The sequence below is a fragment of the Pezoporus flaviventris genome, unplaced genomic scaffold (genome assembly GCF_033815535.1).
Source record: "Pezoporus flaviventris isolate CSIRO_AGI_PZ_B2104156 unplaced genomic scaffold, CSIRO_AGI_Pfla_v1 ptg000090l, whole genome shotgun sequence".
NCBI classification, from domain to species: domain Eukaryota; kingdom Metazoa; phylum Chordata; class Aves; order Psittaciformes; family Psittacidae; genus Pezoporus; species Pezoporus flaviventris.
The window spans coordinates 3,358,908-3,377,206 of NW_026892638.1; the positions used below are offsets into that span (position 1 = coordinate 3,358,908).

At 39.3% G+C, this 18,299-nt stretch overlaps 1 protein-coding gene across 1 annotated transcript in view; it reads right to left on the reverse strand.

Annotated features, from left to right (window-relative positions):
• Positions 1-13,395: 13,395 nt before the first annotated feature.
• ARSB (arylsulfatase B) overlaps positions 13,396-18,299 on the reverse strand; it is a 59,631-nt gene continuing 54,727 nt past the window's right edge. Inside the window, exons 7-8 of the mRNA XM_061475716.1 lie at positions 14,541-14,669; positions 13,396-14,050 (exon numbers count right to left, since the gene is read on the reverse strand). Of these exons, the coding sequence (XP_061331700.1) occupies positions 13,785-14,050; positions 14,541-14,669 (395 nt within the window). The 3' untranslated portion in view covers positions 13,396-13,784. The remainder of the gene's footprint in view (positions 14,051-14,540; positions 14,670-18,299) is intronic.

The window sequence follows — 18,299 nt, forward strand, 5'->3', positions numbered from 1 at the left end:
ATAAATTCACAGAGAACAGCAACCAGAGATTTCCTAATACAGTTCTCCTTACTACACTTGTTCCTACTACAAACAAGTCTTATGGAAGTTTATACAGCTCCAGCTGAGTTTGTAGCTTGTGTCATGCTTGATAAGTTTTTTGCTGTAAATAATCAGACTTTTTCAAGTAGCACTGAGGTCTTCCAATGAAGTCAGAGGGCCTACAGACACCAAAATGAACTTGAACAAATCCTGAATGACAGCTAGCAGCCAAAGCAAGTGGTTAACTTAGTCCAGAGTCCATGGATTTTGCAATGACAGTTGTAAAAATATATATCCATCATTTACAGCGTCACAGAAAGATGAGAAATTATAGCAGTATGGGGCTCTGCGCAACCTAGTCTAGTGGAAGGTATCCCTAACTATGGCAGTGGAGTTGGAACTAGATGATCTTTAAGGTCGCTTCCCACCCAACCATTCTATGATTCTATGATTCTGCTAAGTAAAACTGTATGGCAATGTGCTTGCTCTATCCAGTGTGCTACAACCATGTTCCACAGCCAGTGATCACTGGATGAGCAGGCTTATGCACCATTAGGGCAGAAGTGTGCTTGGAAAGACATACTGTGCTAACAAACTGTTGTCTGATTTTAAATTGTATAGCTGGCTTAACCATGACCATATAACTGGCGGAGAAATAAAAGTCTTTCAGACAGAAATTACAGACTGACTACAGTTGAGTTACTCACTTTAAGCATGAAGAAATCCAATTGTTACTGCTACATAAATATGCAGAAGCATGCTAGCATCACACACTTGCTAGAACCCAGAAGTAAAAAAATATAATCCTATGATTCTTATTTGTCAAGAGTTTGGAACACTAGGGCTGTAATCAGAGAAACATGCATAACTAGATGATGTGACAAGAGCCGGAACTAACAAGAGAAAAGCCAGGTCATGAAGCTTTCAGTTTGTACATGCCAACAAATCATTAAAGGTGCATGAGGATTTGCAAATGCTACACGATTTGAAAATCTGTTCTGCCTTTAATTTTTTTGGTTTACTGACTTTGAGAGTAGAGGAATGAAGAGTGTCAGATTACAAAGTGGAATTCCTACTGCTGACCAGAAAACATTGGGTTTCCTTGTTCAGACCCTAAGGGGAATAACAGTAGCCACTGTTATGGCTTTTTAGAACTTGATTTCTAAGCAGCAACATAAAGCTAAATTAAGCCCATTTTAGAACTATAGAAACCTACCAGATTTACTGGGCTCTGTCTGGATAGGCTTTATAATAAGTCTACCAAAAAGAAAATTCTTTCTTAAGCATATATTTCTTCCTAGGGTTTATAGCTGTCATTTGATCATTATGAAATAACTTCTTTAATTTCCAGATTTTTGAGCAGAAGGGTGAGTAAATTGAGATTATAACATTTTCATGGCAGTAAATTTTATTAATGATAGTTCCTAATTTAGAAAGTCTTTTTTTGAAACCTGAAGTTCTATGAATAAATGTATGTTTGATATCTTTCTCTGCAGTCGTATCTAGCTAACATTAAAGACTGAAAAATAAAAAAAAACAACTATAATAACATTTAAACAAGAATAAAGTGTTTGTAATATGCATAGATTTAAAAACTTAGAGCGTTATTAACTGAGAGAGTAAGTCTCTTTTTCAAACACTGGCACAGGGTAACAGCTGTCAGCACGTTTTCAGATTACTGCTCAAAATAAGCTCATGATTCCACAATAAATACAAATCTATCTTCAAACAAGAATCAAAGAGGTTTTTGAGCTGAGAATTATGTGGTTATATAACCAGTTTCTATGATTATCAATGTATTATAGTCACTTACGGCCTGGCTAATGTTTAGGGTGAAAACAAGTAATCTTCAATTTATTTCTTATTGTTTTATTTTTCTTTTTAATGCACATGAGCAGCACACTTATGCAAAGCACAATGAAAACAAACTATGGATAAAACCAGGATAAAACCTATAAAAACAGGCCATGACTTAATTTGAACAAACCATCAAACAAAATATTATTAAATCACATTAAGTATAAGGATGGATGGTGGCTGCTAGTAAAAAATCAGCTAATCAGCTTCAGCTAGCAGCTTGTAATGCTTACAAATACAGTTCTATAGGATGTAAGAAGAATGGCTCTTACAGAATGTTGTTATAGCAGGGTCTCGGCATCATCACTGCTTCTGAGAAAAACAGATGCTAATGCACTGAGTAATCTCACTTCATATTTAGAACCAGAGTCGCAAAATGTGAAATGTAGAAGTACCACAAACTTAGGTAAAGTAGAAGCTTGCTTTGTTTGGATTTGGGGTCTGGACTGGGTTCATATATATTTTATGTCACAATTTACACAGAAAATGCATAATTATTCAAATAGTATAAAAATCCTCAAAAATATTTGTGGGTTAATAATTAGGCTTGCTTCTTAACAATACACTCAGTCTCTACAGCCAAAAAGATGGGGGGTTTTGCAAATTTATTTAACACTATAAATAGAGTAAACATTTGCATAGAAAATCTTCCTTTTTGTAAGAAAATGTTCTCTGTATTCTAGTGGTAGAATAATGATTAAAGAAAAATTTACTTTTAGCCATTTTTTTTACTATACTGTGGCTTTTTCTTTCTTATAAAATAAATACAGAAAAAGGGTGAATCCTAAAAACTTCTCCACATAAAATGATGTATATTAAATCCCAGTGCGAGATACTTGTGGGCAGAAATAATTACCAAAAAATCTGGTTGTTAACAAGCAATTGTAAATCAGAGGAATTTTAGACACCTTATACCTGCTGTCTTTAAGAGAAAATTTCTCGATCACTCACTTCTCTAAATGTTTCTTCAGAGTGAGCTACTTTCTGGGGCAAATGTAAACAGAAATGCAATTGGTCTACTCTGCTCCCTCCTACATTTTTCAAAATCTGTCTGGGATATTTTCATAAGTCTTCCTTGATATTATAAATGTGCCTATTTTTATTCAGCCAATGACTGTACTATTTAGTTCTGGATTTTTATTTTTTTAGGCTGAATTTATGGCAAAAGAAAAGTATTAGTAAATTCTTAGCCAGACTTCTCCACTGAATTAGTCTTGGAGCCTTAGCTAGAAGCAGAACAATGGCGATGTATATGTTGCTCTTATCCAGTTGTTTAATATACCACGACCATACTGTCTTCATTATGGAGTAAAGCAAAAACAGAACTGGAAAGGCAGGAGAATGACTTTGTTTCTACAGCATGTCATTGCTGGAGTAGGGGAGGAAGAGAGGTGTTATTGTGGTAGAGACCAGATCAGACTAACAGCCACCTTGGGATTATTACAGAGCATGCTTTATCAGTCACATATGACTTACAAAACATAATATTTGAAAACAAAGCAAAGGGGACAAGAATTAAAATTAAAATTCAGTACAGTTTTCATGGATAACCCCACACTGGTGGACAACATTGGAAAAAGAGTTTGGAGTTACAGAACTGCCAGGACTGTAATCTAGAGAGAAAAAATACATATATTTGTTATAGAGAGTTAAGTAGAGTCAAGCTGAAACTGACAGTATGTCTGCTAGATATGAAGTAAAACCTCTGACTTAATGCTCTCTAGATTCATCTTCTCATCATCCAAAGAGATCTGTTAATTTTTTTTTCCCAGTGAAACAGGACAAATGTAAGTGTAACTGAAGGCTCAGATGTCCTTGAATAAGCCATTTCATAGCTTTGTATCAGATAAAAGTTGATGACTCCTACTTCACAAGTGTGTTGGGAGAATGTACAGAATGAAGAAATGCTCTAACATCCTCAGTTAATAGGGCCATCAAGTGATGTTCCCGGCAGAACTGTAGATACCATGAAATGATTTCGACAGGCCACAGACATCCTGATCAAAGTTTTCCATTCTTTACCATTGGCTCTATGCCCAAAACTACTCAACAAGCATTGCTGAATACCAAACACAGCTTACTTTCTTTGTATATGTATTCACTGCATTCTAACTCCTTGTTTGCTTGAAGAAATAGTAAGATCCATGCCACAAAGTAAGACAGAGCTCTTTTATTTTTATCACTGTCCTGAATGCCAGAATCTGGCAGGCTGAAACTGTGGCTTTGGTGTAGTACCTTGTTGTGGCTTTTGAAGACTTGTCCAAATAAGCACTGCATTCCTTAGATCCAAATCTAGTGATACTCACTGTACTTTCTTCTAACTATAGTCCTGCAGACAAAGTATAGCTGCCTTTGTTGCTACTAAGTTAGGCCAGAATTAGGGGATCAACATCCGGTAGGTGCTTTGATGATGGCAGCCGGTAGTCACTCTTTAGAAACTTGGCAGCAGATATATCACCAACCTTTCCAATCCCTCTCCACGTCACCCTGCAAAAATAACTCTCTCGGGGGGATCACAAATGCAACAAAAGCTTAATGCATCATCCTCTTTGCCTCTGCTAACCACAATATGCAATTATCACAAGAGCCATCACTGAACCCATCCATGGTTGTATGGCTGACTCATTTTGCCTGCTCTGTTGCCCAAATGCTTTTACTCTGCCTTGCAGCAGTTCTGCTTGATGTAGATGAGGTTATACATGAACTGTACAGCACTGGAAGAAGACATGTGAGAGCACTTGAATCAGAAGAAGTAGCTTGGGATCCCAGAGAACTCTCTTCACTATATATTTAACCAGGACCTTCCCAAATAACCAGACCTGAAATCTATTCAAGACAACTGCCTGCAGCTGTCAAAGACAGTAAGCTGAAAGAGTTAAAACACTCACTTGAAAACCTGGTGGCAAAAAAAAAAGAGAAAAAAAAAAACCTTTAAAACCTCCTCAAACTTAGAATTAGTAGGGTTTTTTCCTTCTTTTAGCAAAAGCACTACTTTCCTATTACAAACCTCAGCATATTTATAGCTAGAGAGACTAGAGAGACATGAAACCTATGGGTCCACTTAGGGTGGGGCTGCAAAAAGGCTGCCAAGAGAAGGCCTGGGATGTAGAAAGGGTCCTCTGACCCCTTCATCACAGCAGAGCTAATGTTAAAGTTATGAGAGAGACACAGTCTCGGGGTCCAGTTAGAGGGGGGCCTGCAGTAAGATGCCAAAGGAGAGGTAGGCAGGAAAATGAATTCTCCTTTCACAGCTGTCACACCTTGAAAATGGTTTGGTGTTCCTAGCCTAAGCACAGCCCACACTTATGGTTAGATGCTAGATCACCACATACTGATTGACTTTATATATTTTTTTCTTTGACAAATTTTCTTTCACTTAGACTTTTAGAATTCTGTGTTTTGTAATTCACTTGCCTATTTCTCATTTGGGTTTCCCTGCCCTTAGGACTATAAATGTGGATACACATAGAGATTGCATGCCATTGTGTGCCAGACTCCATCACAAATGCTGTATCAGTGGCTCTGTCGCTATCATCACTTCCATCAAGACTCTTTGGTAAGCCTGCAACAGGGTGGCACAGGTCTAATAGGATTCTCTGTGTTAACCTTAAGCTCATTCGCTGCTTCTTAAAGAAAACATGGAAGAGCTTGGGAATATCCATAGTAGCCTTACTACCATTAAACCACTTTGTCAGAGAGTGAGATGAGTGGCAGATTCACAGAGGGCAAGAAGGACTGCCAGTAGAGCTTCAAATTCACACAGATCACAAATGCTTAAACTCTGGGTTCTCCTGTTCAGAGATTCTGAAGAGAATTAAACTGAAGAGTTTCATCCAAGACCATTTATCAGCTTTAGGAAAGGTGAACAAATTCTTTCCAGGCTGAATACAGGGCCTTTGTCTCAAGAACAGGTCCAGATGTTCTGGTTTGCTTATAAAATTGCCCCCTCCTTGTCTGTGTATATCTTTTTGTAAATAAGCAGTGCAAAATGAGTAGCCAGTGTCAGCATTCTTCCTAAACTTTGTTACTTTTCTGAAGCTTAAATCATTTCATAATATAAAAATGAAGACTTGTGAATTCAAAATTCTCAGATGTCTGCTAAATTAAGTATGAATTTTAACTTGGAAAGGGATGAAATGAAGTTTTATTTAGAGAGTTCAAAACGCTTGCACTTTTTTATGTTACTCAAGTAACCACAAAACTTATAAGAATTCTTTATTTCCCAATTTGAAACAACTGAACAGTATACAACTCTTTGCAGATGCCAACCTAAACGTGTCAGCCAGATGTTTTTTTTCCCTAACCCAGTTCAATTAAAATACTTTATGAAGGACCACTAATGGGGAAAAAAAAAAAAGTAGGAAATAAACAATTACTTGTAGCGAAGAAAATAAACTATTACTGTAACTGAGAAAATAACGAATCTTTGGATTTAAAAACAAAACAAGAGGAAATAGGGGGTAAATTTGATACCTTCACAAGACAATGACATGCCACAATCTCTTCCTCGTAGATAAATTATATGAACTAGAATATCAGCAAGATATTAAAATGCAGACTGTGGGACACAGAAAAAAGAGAACATACAAAACCTCTGCTTACCTCTGAAATTAAAATTAGACATTCTTTAATTTGTCTAAATTTAGCCAAGAAGCTGACATTGATGAGAGCATCAAACACATCAGTTACTTGAGCTTGTACAAGTTAGCTGATGTTTCCTTTTTTTTTCCCATGAAATATCAACATAAAAATAGTACCTGTATTAAAAATATCATTAACAAAAGTTTCCACTTATGTAGGTATGCAAACATTTTTCCTCATGTAATATGAGTGCCAAATGATGAAGGACACAGAGGAATGTAGGGCAGAAATTTCCCCCCACCCCCAAGTCCAGTCCCTCGTTATTATGGCAACCACATCCTGTAATTGCTACTACAAACTAAAATGTTACATGTGGATATTGACTGAAAAACGTTAGCTTTCTAGTCACAGTATCACAGTATGCTAGAGATTGGAAGGGACCTCGAAAGATCATCTAGTCCAATCCCCCTGCCGGAGCAGGAACACCTAGATAATGTTACACAGGAATGTGTCCAGGCGGGTTTTGAATGTCTCCAGGGAAGGAGACTCCACAACCTCCCTGGGCAGCCTGTTCCAGTGCTCCATCACCCTCACCGAGAAGAATTTTCTTCTCAAGTTTAAGTGGAACCTCTTGTGTTCCAGTTTGCACCCATTACCCCTTGTCCTATCATTATTTGCCACTGAGTAGAGCCTGGCTCCATCCTCGTGACACTCCCCCTTTATATATTTATAGACACTTATAAGGTCACCCCTCAGTCTCCTCTTCTCCAAACTATAGAGACCCAGCTCCCTCAGTCTTTCCTCATAAGGGAGATGCTCCACTCCCTTAATCATCTTTGTTGCCCTGTGCTGGACTCTCTCCAGCAGCTCCCTGTCCTTCTTGAACTGAGGGGCCCAGAACTGGACACAATATTCCAGATGCGGTCTCACCAGGGCAGAGTAGAGGGGAAGGAGGACCTCTCTCAACCTACTAACCACCCCACTTCTAATACACCCCAGGATGACATTGGCCTTCTTGGCCACAAGGGCACAGTGTTGGCTCATGGTCATCCTGTCGTCCACTAGGACCCCCAGGTCCCTCTCCCCTACGCTGCTTTCTAACAGGTCGTTTCCCAACCTATACTGGAACCTGGGGTTATTCCTGCCCAGATGCAGGACTCTACACTTTCCTTTGTTATATTTCATCAAGTTGTTCCCTGCCCAACTCTCCAGCCTGTCCAGGTCTCGCTGGATGGCAGCACAGCCTTCTGGCGTGTCAGCCACTCCTCCCAGCTTAGTGTCATCAGCAAACTTGCTGATAGTACACTCAATTCCCTCATCTAAATCACTGATGAATATATTAAATAATACTGGTCCCAGTACTGACCCTTGAGGCACTCCACTAGATACAGGCCTCCAACTAGACTCCGCCCCATAGACTACAACTCTCTGCCTTCTCTCCTTCAGCCAGTTCGCAGTCCACCTCACTACCTGATCATCCAGACCACACTTCCTCAATTTAGCTGTGAGGATGCTGTGGGAGACTGTGTCAAATGCTTTGCTGAAGTCAAGCTAGACCACATCCACCGCTCTGCCATCATCCATCCACCGTGTTATTTCCTCATAAAAGGCTAAGAGATTGGTCAAACATGATTTCCCCCTGGTGAAGCCATGTTGACTGCCCCTCATAACCCTCTTATCCTTGATATGCCTTAAGATGGCACCAAGGATAAGGTATTCCATCACTTTCCCAGGGATGGAGGTGAGGCTGACCGGTCTATAGTTACCTGGGTCCTCCTTCTTGCCCTTTTTGAAGACTGGAGTGACATTTGCTTTCCTCCAGTCCTCAGGCACCTCTCCTGTTTCCCAAGACTTGGTAAAGATGATGGAGAGTGGTCTAGCAATGACTTCTGCCAGTTCCCTCAGCACCCGCGGGTGCATCCCATCTGGACCCATGGATTTATGGATGTCCAGATTGCTCAACTGTTCTCTAACCCATTCCTCATCGACTAGGGCAAACTGCTCCGTTGACCTGACTTCATCTGGGGTCTCAGGGGTACAGGGCTCTTCAGGACTGCCTGCAGCAGAGTAGACAGAGACAAAGAAGGCATTCAGTAACTCTGCCATCTCTGTATCTTCTGTCAGCAGGGCACCCATCCCATTCATCAGTGGGCCTACATTGCCTCTGGTGTTAGTTTTGTCTGCCATGTATTTGAAAAAGCTCTTTTTGCTGTCCTTGACCCTTCTCACCAGGTTTAATTCTAAGGATGCCTTAGTCCTCCTAGCTGTCTTCCTACATCCTCTAGCAGCAGCCTTATATTCCTCCCAAGTGGCCAGCCCCTCCTTCCATGACCTGTAAACTCTCCTCTTCCACTTGAGCATACCCAGCAATTCCCTATTTAGCCACGCAGGTCTCCTGGCCCTCTTCCTTGACTTCCTACGTGTCGGGATGCTCCGATCTTGAGCACGGAAAAAGCAATCCTTGAATGCCAACCAACTATCTTGGGCCCCTTTACCTTCAAGCAGCCTTGCCCATGGGATTTCCCCTAGCAATTGCTTGAAAAGGCCAAAGTTTGCCCTGCTAAAGTCCAGGGTTGCAATTCTACTTACTATTCTACTAGTCCTACCACACAAGATCCTGAACTCCACCATCTCGTGGTCGCTGCAACCAAGGCAGCCCTCAACCCTTACTGCTTCAACCAGACCCTCCTTGTTAGTGAGGATGAGATCCAGCAGCGCTCCTCTCCTGGTTGGCTCATCCACCATTTGCAGGAGGAAGTTATCATCCATACACTGGAGGAACCTCCTGGACTGTGGCTGGGTTGCTGAGTGGTCCTTCCAGCAAACATCAGGGAAGTTAAAATCCCCCACGACGACCACGGCCTGTGACTGTGAGGCCGCTCTCAGCTGCCTGTAGAAGGCCTCATCAACTTCCTCACCCTGATCCGGTGGTCTGTAACAGACACCTACAACAGTATCTCCCCTGCCAGCCTGCCCCTTAATTCTCACCCACAGACTCTCAACTCGCTTGTCATCTGTCCCCGGACAGAACTCGGTGCATTGTAGTTCCTCCCGCACATAAAGAGCAACCCCACCACCTTTCCTGGCTGGCCTGTCTTTTCTGAAAAGGACATAGCCCTCCATGACTATATTCCAGTCATGTGAGCTGTCCCACAGTAGTCGTACATGTCTGCTTGTGTAGACAGAGTACTAAATAAATATGCACTATGAAAAAAACAGACAACTCTTTCAAGAGTGAGAATAATGTAAATTCACTGTATCTACTTGCCTTATGTACTGGGAAATGGCTGTTAACTTCTCCATCTGCATTTTGATTGCAAGAGTACATTAACCAACACATTCTGAACAACTGAGGAATGGGGTACTAAACAGATGGAAATTCTGATATTCGGATGATTCATTTCAAAAAGGCAGTTGAACACCAACCTGTATCATTAATGCATAACATACAAAACTAGTAACTCTAAAATTTGTACAAGGTGATTTGATGTTTCAGACTCCCGTATTCTAACTATATGTTACTAACTATATAATTCAGAAAATTAGAATATAAAACGTGGAGTTGCACATAACAAGTAAGTTATAAACTAGCATAAATCATTACATTGGTATAAAATAAGCAAACCACAATAATTAGGAAAGGGAAATACAGTGAAGGTTTTTTAGCACTACTGAAAGAAGATGTGAGCTTTATCAAGGTGATGCGGTAGCTTCTAAAAAGATTTTTTATATTTTCCATCCCTTGCTATGGTCAGCAAGTAACAAGAGCCTGATACTCATTTATGACACAAAAAATTCAAAGCTCAGAAGTGAAATGTTGCTGCTCTCCGCAGCCACAACTGTCTTGGTCATTTGGATCTCTCAAATTTACAGAACAACATACTCTGTTGATTATTTTATGAACTCATTAAGAAAGAAAACAAATGCATGAAACGAGGCCTCAATCCCCTTCGTACAGACTGGTCTAACATGTGAATTCACTAATTCACCCCTTAATTCATAAGTCTTCTAGCTCACAAGTTGCCTAATTTATGATTCATAATTCATGGATCTAGAAGTGCTCATCTTTCCTCCGTCATGGTGCAGGCCTTCCCTGTATTACAGCAGGAAGCACGAAAGCCTCAACACTCTGGCTGCTATTGGATATGCTTCTGGGTATTTATGCTGATGTATAGGTAGAAGTTTGGTCTACACCACTTCCACAAGTTACTGGGTTCTGAAGGAGCTGCCAGACAATCAATGTGCAAGGTGTTATGGCTGCAGGAGATAGCAAGCTGCAAGTGATAACTGTGTAATGAACTTTGGCCCTTCCTGTGGGCTCCCTACATGTTGCTTTCACCTTAACTTGATGGCACTGCTCCCAGCACTCTTATCAGGCCTCTGAATGAGCTGTGTCGCAGCTAGAATCTGAGCAGTCGTATAAACGTACACAGGCAGAAAGAAAAACCTGAATGTGTTTTGTGAAACAGGAGATGTGATGAGGTTGTCAGTTTGGAGACTACCTTTGCAAAGCATGTACATTCTTTTTTGATGTTTTAAAGATACTGGTTAATACAAAAATTGCTAAATGTAAAGCTGTAAGAGTTCTATTGTAGAATATAGAATGTTGAATGTAGCATAGAAAAGCTTCTGTTACAGCATATGTATTTTGTCTGGAGGCAGGTCACAAACAAACAGATGATTCTTCACATGATGTCTAGTTAAGCTGCAGAAATGTGCAATTTTGTGAATATCAACAGTTTACAAGGTATTGTAAGGTAATGCACTATGCCCAAAGATCCCAATGGAAAAGTTGTGCAACCTCATAGAAGAAAAAACTGAAGGCAACTTAATATGTAGAAGTGAAATCTCTGGGGCTCTGAGCGGTCATTGTAGAAGATGAAGGACAATCTGAACAGCTTCTTAGATATGCTTGTCTTGGTCATATTCTGCTGCAACCATTGTTTTTTTAATGAATGAATGGAGAAGGATATTGACCCTTGGTCTGAAACAGGGTTCCAAAACGTATCCAACCAAACCATGGAGAATACATATTTACCCACTATATAGGAGAATTATTTCCTCCCAACTGTTTTTCTTCTATCCTCACCTCCAAAGCTGAAGAAAGTGAATGAAACAGAATAGAAAAAATACTGAAATAAATGAGTGGAAGTGACAAAGGAGAGAAAAAACCATGAGATTCTTTGGGAAAGAGATGAACAGCTAAACAACTTTCTGGAGAGCTTTGGCTTCACTTCTTGTTAGGAAAACACCAATGGTGGAAAAGGCAAGCTAGGTTTAAGACAGTGTCATGGATAACCAGCTGTGCCAGAAAGCAAGAATTTCTTTTCATTTTCTATATGCATTTTCAACTTTCTTAAGTTTCATATTTTCCATGCTTTATCTTTGTATTTAAAAAAAAAAACAACACATATTCTGCCAAGTCTGTCTCTTCATGAATCTGTTTGCCATCAATTATCACAGGTCTTCTGAAGAAAAACTGGGAAAAGGTGTACAAAATTTTTAGCACAGTTTATAGGAATTGGTCCTGGAGCCAGAAACTAGGGAATTAGATCCCTAGGGAAACTAGGGAATTAGATCCCTAGTTTCTGGAGAGGATGACAGCTAGAGCTCTGCAGCCTGAAAACTTGGCTAAGGACACAGAGAAGCAGTATCAGAACTCTTGCCAGACTCAAGATTTGAGACATTAAGAGAGCTAGTGGGTTGATCTTGCATCAATTTGATGAGTAATCAAGAGATGTTGCTTTGCCTGGTTTCTTCATGGCTCGGAATGCAGCAGGATGAAAACAGTCTCTATTATGGTAATAAAGTAACAAAATATGAGGAGAAAGGGTATTCACTAGGCAGGCAATAAAAGTAAGGCTTTGTTCATCATAAAACCACTGAATAATTCATGCAAAAAGGGCCCTTTGGAGGTCACTTGGTTGTTCCTCATCACTACCATCGAAGGAAGGCCAACTGAAATTCGATTCAACTACAGGGATAGATCATATTGCTCAGGGTCTTCTCCAGCCAAGGAGTGGACATCTACAAGGATAGGGATGCCACAGCCTTGCATTTCCCTTATTCCCTTCATGGTGTGGGGTTTTTTTCTTATATTGAACCAGAACTCCACACGTTCTCTGTGTGCTTTTCATCTTAGTGCATCTCTGAGAAGAGTTTGGCTTAATCTTTATGCTCTCCTATTACAGAGATGAGGATAGCAGTTTCCCATTTGTCTTTTTTCTCCAGCATAAACTAACCAATCTTTTTAGCCTCCCCTCATTTGCTCTCCTCCTCTTGAGCATCTTCATGGTGTTCCACTAGACTCACTCCAATTTGTCAATACTTCTCTTGTACAGGGAAGCCCAAAATGTGATGCTATGCTGCTAGAGAGGAATAAATACTAATGTACTGGCTGCATTCCTGCTTATACGGAACAGCATGTGGTTGGCCTTCCTCATCCAAAGAGCACATGGCAAATCTTGTTGTATTTATTGTCCAGCAAGACACTTAGAATTTTTTCCCTGAAAAAAAACTTTTCTATCCTATCATAGCCCAGTATGTTCTCCTGCATGGGGGCACCTCACCCCAAGTGCAGGACTCTGCCTTTATTGAATTTCATGAAGCCTTTGTTCACCCATTTTTTCAGATTGCCCAGATCCCTCTACCTGACAGTCCAGTTGACCACCACTCTCTACTCCAGTTTGATATATAAACAGCGATATAAATAAACAGTTATAGATGAGGGATTTTGCTGTATTCTGGGAGGTGTTTTTTGGTTTTATCTGTTTCATTTTTCTGTTGGAGATTTCCATCTGTTCTCTTTTCTAGACAGAGGTGCATGATAAGGGCAAAAGTTATTATGTCAGCTATTAGGTGTTTTTTGTTGTTTTTTTTTCCTGTTCTTTACAGATATGTAATCTCTTCCAATAGAATTTTTCTTCTGGACAAACATGAAAATGAAAATCAGTTTATTCCCCAACATGAATGCATTCTGGATGTCCCTGATGCCATGATTGTTGCAGCTTTTTAAGAGAAACAATCTCTTCCAGGGAAGGAGGCAACATTTTTCCTTCTTCATTAAAAGCATATTCTGGACAACGCATATTTGAACAACAGATTTATAATTTAAACAACATTTCACACACAGTTGGGAGGAGAGAGTGGGCAAAGACTGCAATGAGATTCCCAACACATCTTAAGAGTAAAAATTACTAGATTACTCAAGGCATGAGCTCACAGTAAGCAATAGTTTTAACAAGGTAAGAAATATGTGACAAGGACACTGAGCCCATAAACCAGGCTTTGCTACAGGCTTGTTCTGCATGATGAAGTGCTGTGCACTATGCCCAAGGACCCCAGGCCCCAGTTGCTGCTGGATCACAATGGGGATCCTCATCAGGGTAGAACACGGGCACTGAACGTTTATGATAATACTGAAGCCGTGAGAGCAATTTTTCTACTACATGAGGATGTTTTTCAGACAAATCATTTTTCTCTTCAGGATCATGAACAATATCAAATAACCAAAGTCTCTTTGTTGGTGGATCAGATGATTGAATCCTTGACTCATTGAACAAAGATGGTGGAGGGAACCAATGACTGCAGCCTGCAGAAAGAGGAACAGACCAGGGGTTAATTCTCAGATACAGTGCATCAGTATGGAGACATAAGAGTTATACTGCTATCAATGAATTCCCTAGGTCCTTTGACAAGCCACTGGACAGTGACTGTTGCTGCATTCTTTAACTCCATCACAGCACCAGAGTACCTCTAGTCCAGGGATACCTACACAGGAGTCCTCTTTATACAAAAAAGCTGCACCATTGGGATTCAAAATTCTATGTCACTTAATTTCATATTAATTAATTTAATGGACTTGCTTCTTGGATTCAATGACCCTCATGGGTCCCTTCCAACTTGACATAATGTGTCATTAGGATTTTAGAAGGGTCCCTTCTAGATTTTTGCATGTGATCAAAAACCTGAGAAATTAGCAGAATAGCTAAAAGAAATGAGCATACATTAAACAGAATTAAACTGTGTTTGGGGCAGGTGGGAGATGTGATATACTATACAAAAAGGAGTTACTTCATTACCTGGATATCCAGTTAGTAACTTCCATTTTCCATGTCGGATTGCTGCATGCATGGATATATTGAAATATGAGTCATTCCATGGAGAAGAATTACTCTGTGGTAAAGATGTCCTGTTGTCAATGCTAAGACCTTAATAAAACAGTAAACTAAGTTACATACATTACACATGCATGAAATAATTGTTAGAATTCTATTGGAAAACAAAGAAGTATCATCCATTTATTTTTATGTATTCAATGAACAATTTGTCACATATATGTGAAAACATCTGTGCTATGTTTCACTGGAGGCATTTAACTCGACTTGAACTGCACTGCAAAAAGTCATCAGTGGAAAATGTCACATCTTAGTCTGGATAACTGGACTCATTTCCTATACAGACATTGTATCTGTATCTCATATATCTGTATTAAGGATGTTCATGATTGGAATTGCTAAGTTTGCTCATAAAAGTGCCTGTATTTTTTGCCAGTCAGGAATATAGAACTGAAAGATCTCCTAAATCACTGCTACTACTGTTACGTTCGTAGATCACTCCAGGGACCAAGTCCCAGGTCCTGACATGACATGCAGCCTTCTCTTCTCCAGGCTGAACAGCCAAAACTTCCTCAGCCTGTCTGCATATGGGAGGTGCTCCGGTCCCCTGATCATCCTCGTGGCCCTCCTCTGGACTTGTTCCAACAGTTCCATGTCCTTTTTACGTTGAGGACACCAGAACTGCACACAATACTCCAGGTGAGGTCTCACAAGAGCAGAGTAGAGGGGCAAGATCACCTCCTTCGACCTGATTGCTGACAGGACTGACAGTTTCTTACATCATACAAGCACCAGATACAGAACTAATTTAAATAAAAATATTCCTTGATATGAATTCTCTTCTTCTCATCCTATGACTTCCACCTTAAGCTTGGATATTCCTCCCCCTGCATGCAACCCACTTTCTCCTCTTCAACCCAGCTGTTCAGTTTCTACCTTTGTCTTCATTCTTCAACTTCTGGTAGTGCAGGTGAAACACAAAATGAATGGGCATTGTATGGATTTTACAGGGATTCCTTTTCCAATCTGGCAGACTAAAGAGGTCACATTCTTTTTTTGTTTTGGTAAAAAAGAGAAAACTTTTATTCCCATAGCATTTAAGCAGTTTTTCTCTGCACCTGTTCTAGATTGCTGTTTTGGGGTAGGTTCATTTGTTGTTTTGTGTTTTTATGTTGTGTTTTTTTTTTTCCAGTATGAGTGTCCAGGCAGTAACAACAGCCCCATGGACTAATTCAGCAGATGCCTTTTATAGGTCTGTGTAATCAAGTCTGCTGTTAAATGCCAGCCTACCCTTCTTATACACTTGTATCTAAAAAATTTGATATTTTTGCTTGTGCAAAGAGGCTAGACATTTTATTTTTCTGCTGTTTGATCACCTGCATAGCAGCGGCTGCTGAAATACTAAAGCTTTGTTTTTCCCTTAAAAGAAAAATCCCACAGCCTTTGTAATGAATTTTCAAACTGAAGCCACTGTTTCCTGAAGCCCAACTTCAGAGCCTCACCAGCTGCTATATTTCTTTTTAATTAGTCTCTTGGGAAATGATACAACTTTAATAATATAAGAAAGCAGTGAAATTTCATGCAGATACTTGTTTTCAAGTATTTAATGCTACAATGAATTGATTTAAATATTTTAGAGTTTTGTTTGGAGTTGTAGGTCTCTGAAAAATATTCAAATAGCTTTTATACCTCTCTAGGAAAAAAAAAGTCCTTCAGAAATATTGCCCTTGGCAAGTGACTATAGAGTTTATATCATATATGAAGACCATTCTCAGTCTTGACAGCCTGAAAAATGGTTCCAGGAGTTACTGGAATCTGTTATCAGCGTCGTTCCCAGGCCGAAAGTCAAAAACACTGCACTGCACCAGCTACTAAGAAGGAGAAAAATGACTGCTACTGCTGAACCCAGGACACAGGGATAGCATAAAGAAATAAGAATATTAATTTGTATTAGCAGTGGCTTCCAGTGCACAGATCTGTCTGTATCAGCGTAGACAAGTCAGTCATTTGCTTAAGGCTTGTTTTGCACTTATACCAGAACATAAATCAAGGGTAATGTAATTGAAAGAATGGATTCACAGCGGATTTATTGTACTGTGATTGAAATAAGAATCTGATACCTACATTACTTCTGTCTTCAATCATACCATTTTAAATTTAAAAAAGCCCCTACAATTTACAGAAATGCTAAAGATAACAGGTTTTGCCACACTGAAGTAGTTATTTGGTAAATTCAACCCAGCAGTGTATCCTAAGAAGTAATTAACAACTGAGGAGTCAAAGCAAAACAGAAGAGATAAACCAAAACTGCTTACTTTGTCCAGCAGTCTGTTCTTTCACTTCACTTTCTAAGCATAAGGAAGGTCATAAAAAACGATGCAGTGTGCTTAGCCCCGTGTTTTAACTCTAGCCTTTTGAAAAAGCTTTTCTGACCTCATTCAGTATCCCATGTGTACCCCTGATTTAGGTTGGCTGGCTAGCTCTTCCAGAGTAAAAAACACTGTCTTCCTGTGTATTTTTGCATACACTTACAATAGGCTTCTGCTTAACTCATCAGTTCACCTATTCAACTGGCCAATGATTTTTGAGGGTGGAAAATAGGAAGAAACATTTCTTCACATTTCTTCCCTGGTGACCAATGTATGCTTGAGAATCGATCATTGACTCCTTGTCTTCTGCACAGTGACCTATCAGAAATTTATCTAAAATAAAAAAAAATACAAACCTATCTGATCACCTTGAAAAGACAAAAACATCTGAAAATCCACTTCTTTTCTGTGTAACTGAAAACCTTCTAAATTCTTCTGCAATTGATGTACCCCAAAATAACTTTATGACCCTCTGGTGCTGCATGAATAAAAAGAAGAAGGGTTGATCCAGTTTTATTACATTTTACAGCTTTAGATGTCTTATCAGAAGCTCTCTACTTCTCTTCCTTAATGAGGTCTATAAATCCAACTTGGGTTATTTTTCTAAGCTTACAATGCTCCCGATGGCTTTCACTGATATTTATTCTCTGAAATATTTAATATTCAATCATGTGCAAATACTAAAAAAAAAAAAAAAAAAAAAAAAAAAGTTTTCCTAGCAGAATTTAAAAAAAAATAGCAAAGACAACAGAAGGACACTGCAACACAGTACATGGTAGGTAGGCTGGAAAATTCAGATCTGCCAGCACCCCTCCGTAAGTATTTCCTATGATTTGTCTCAATCTTTTGCTTTCTGCTTTGCAAAGCAAACATGTAAAGTGCTGCATAGCTGTAATTTGTAAAAAAAGGTTATTTAAGGATAGTCTACACACATATGGTAAATCTCAGAGGTTAAAAAAAAAGGTACAATCTGAACTTGTACCTAAAGGCTCATTCTTTAGATCAGTTTGAAAAGTAAATTTGTGGAAACATTTTATTAAATGCAATCAATTTCTGAAGAGTATATTCATTTAACCACATCTAATTTTTAATAATAAGAAGGAAGAAGATAAACTACAGATTTTCAACTGAGATTTGAAAAAGAGAATATATGGGGAATACATATTCTGTATCTATATATACAGTGATATTTGCACAGATCTTGTCAGCATAGATCAATTGTTCTCATTCTTCTAGCTCTCCTTCGTTCTTTAAATGAGACCAACTCATGCAATTCATGGAAATGTAAAATGTGGAGATACAAATAGGCAGTACATCTAAAAATAAAATATTCTGCCTTCAGCCTATGATTAAG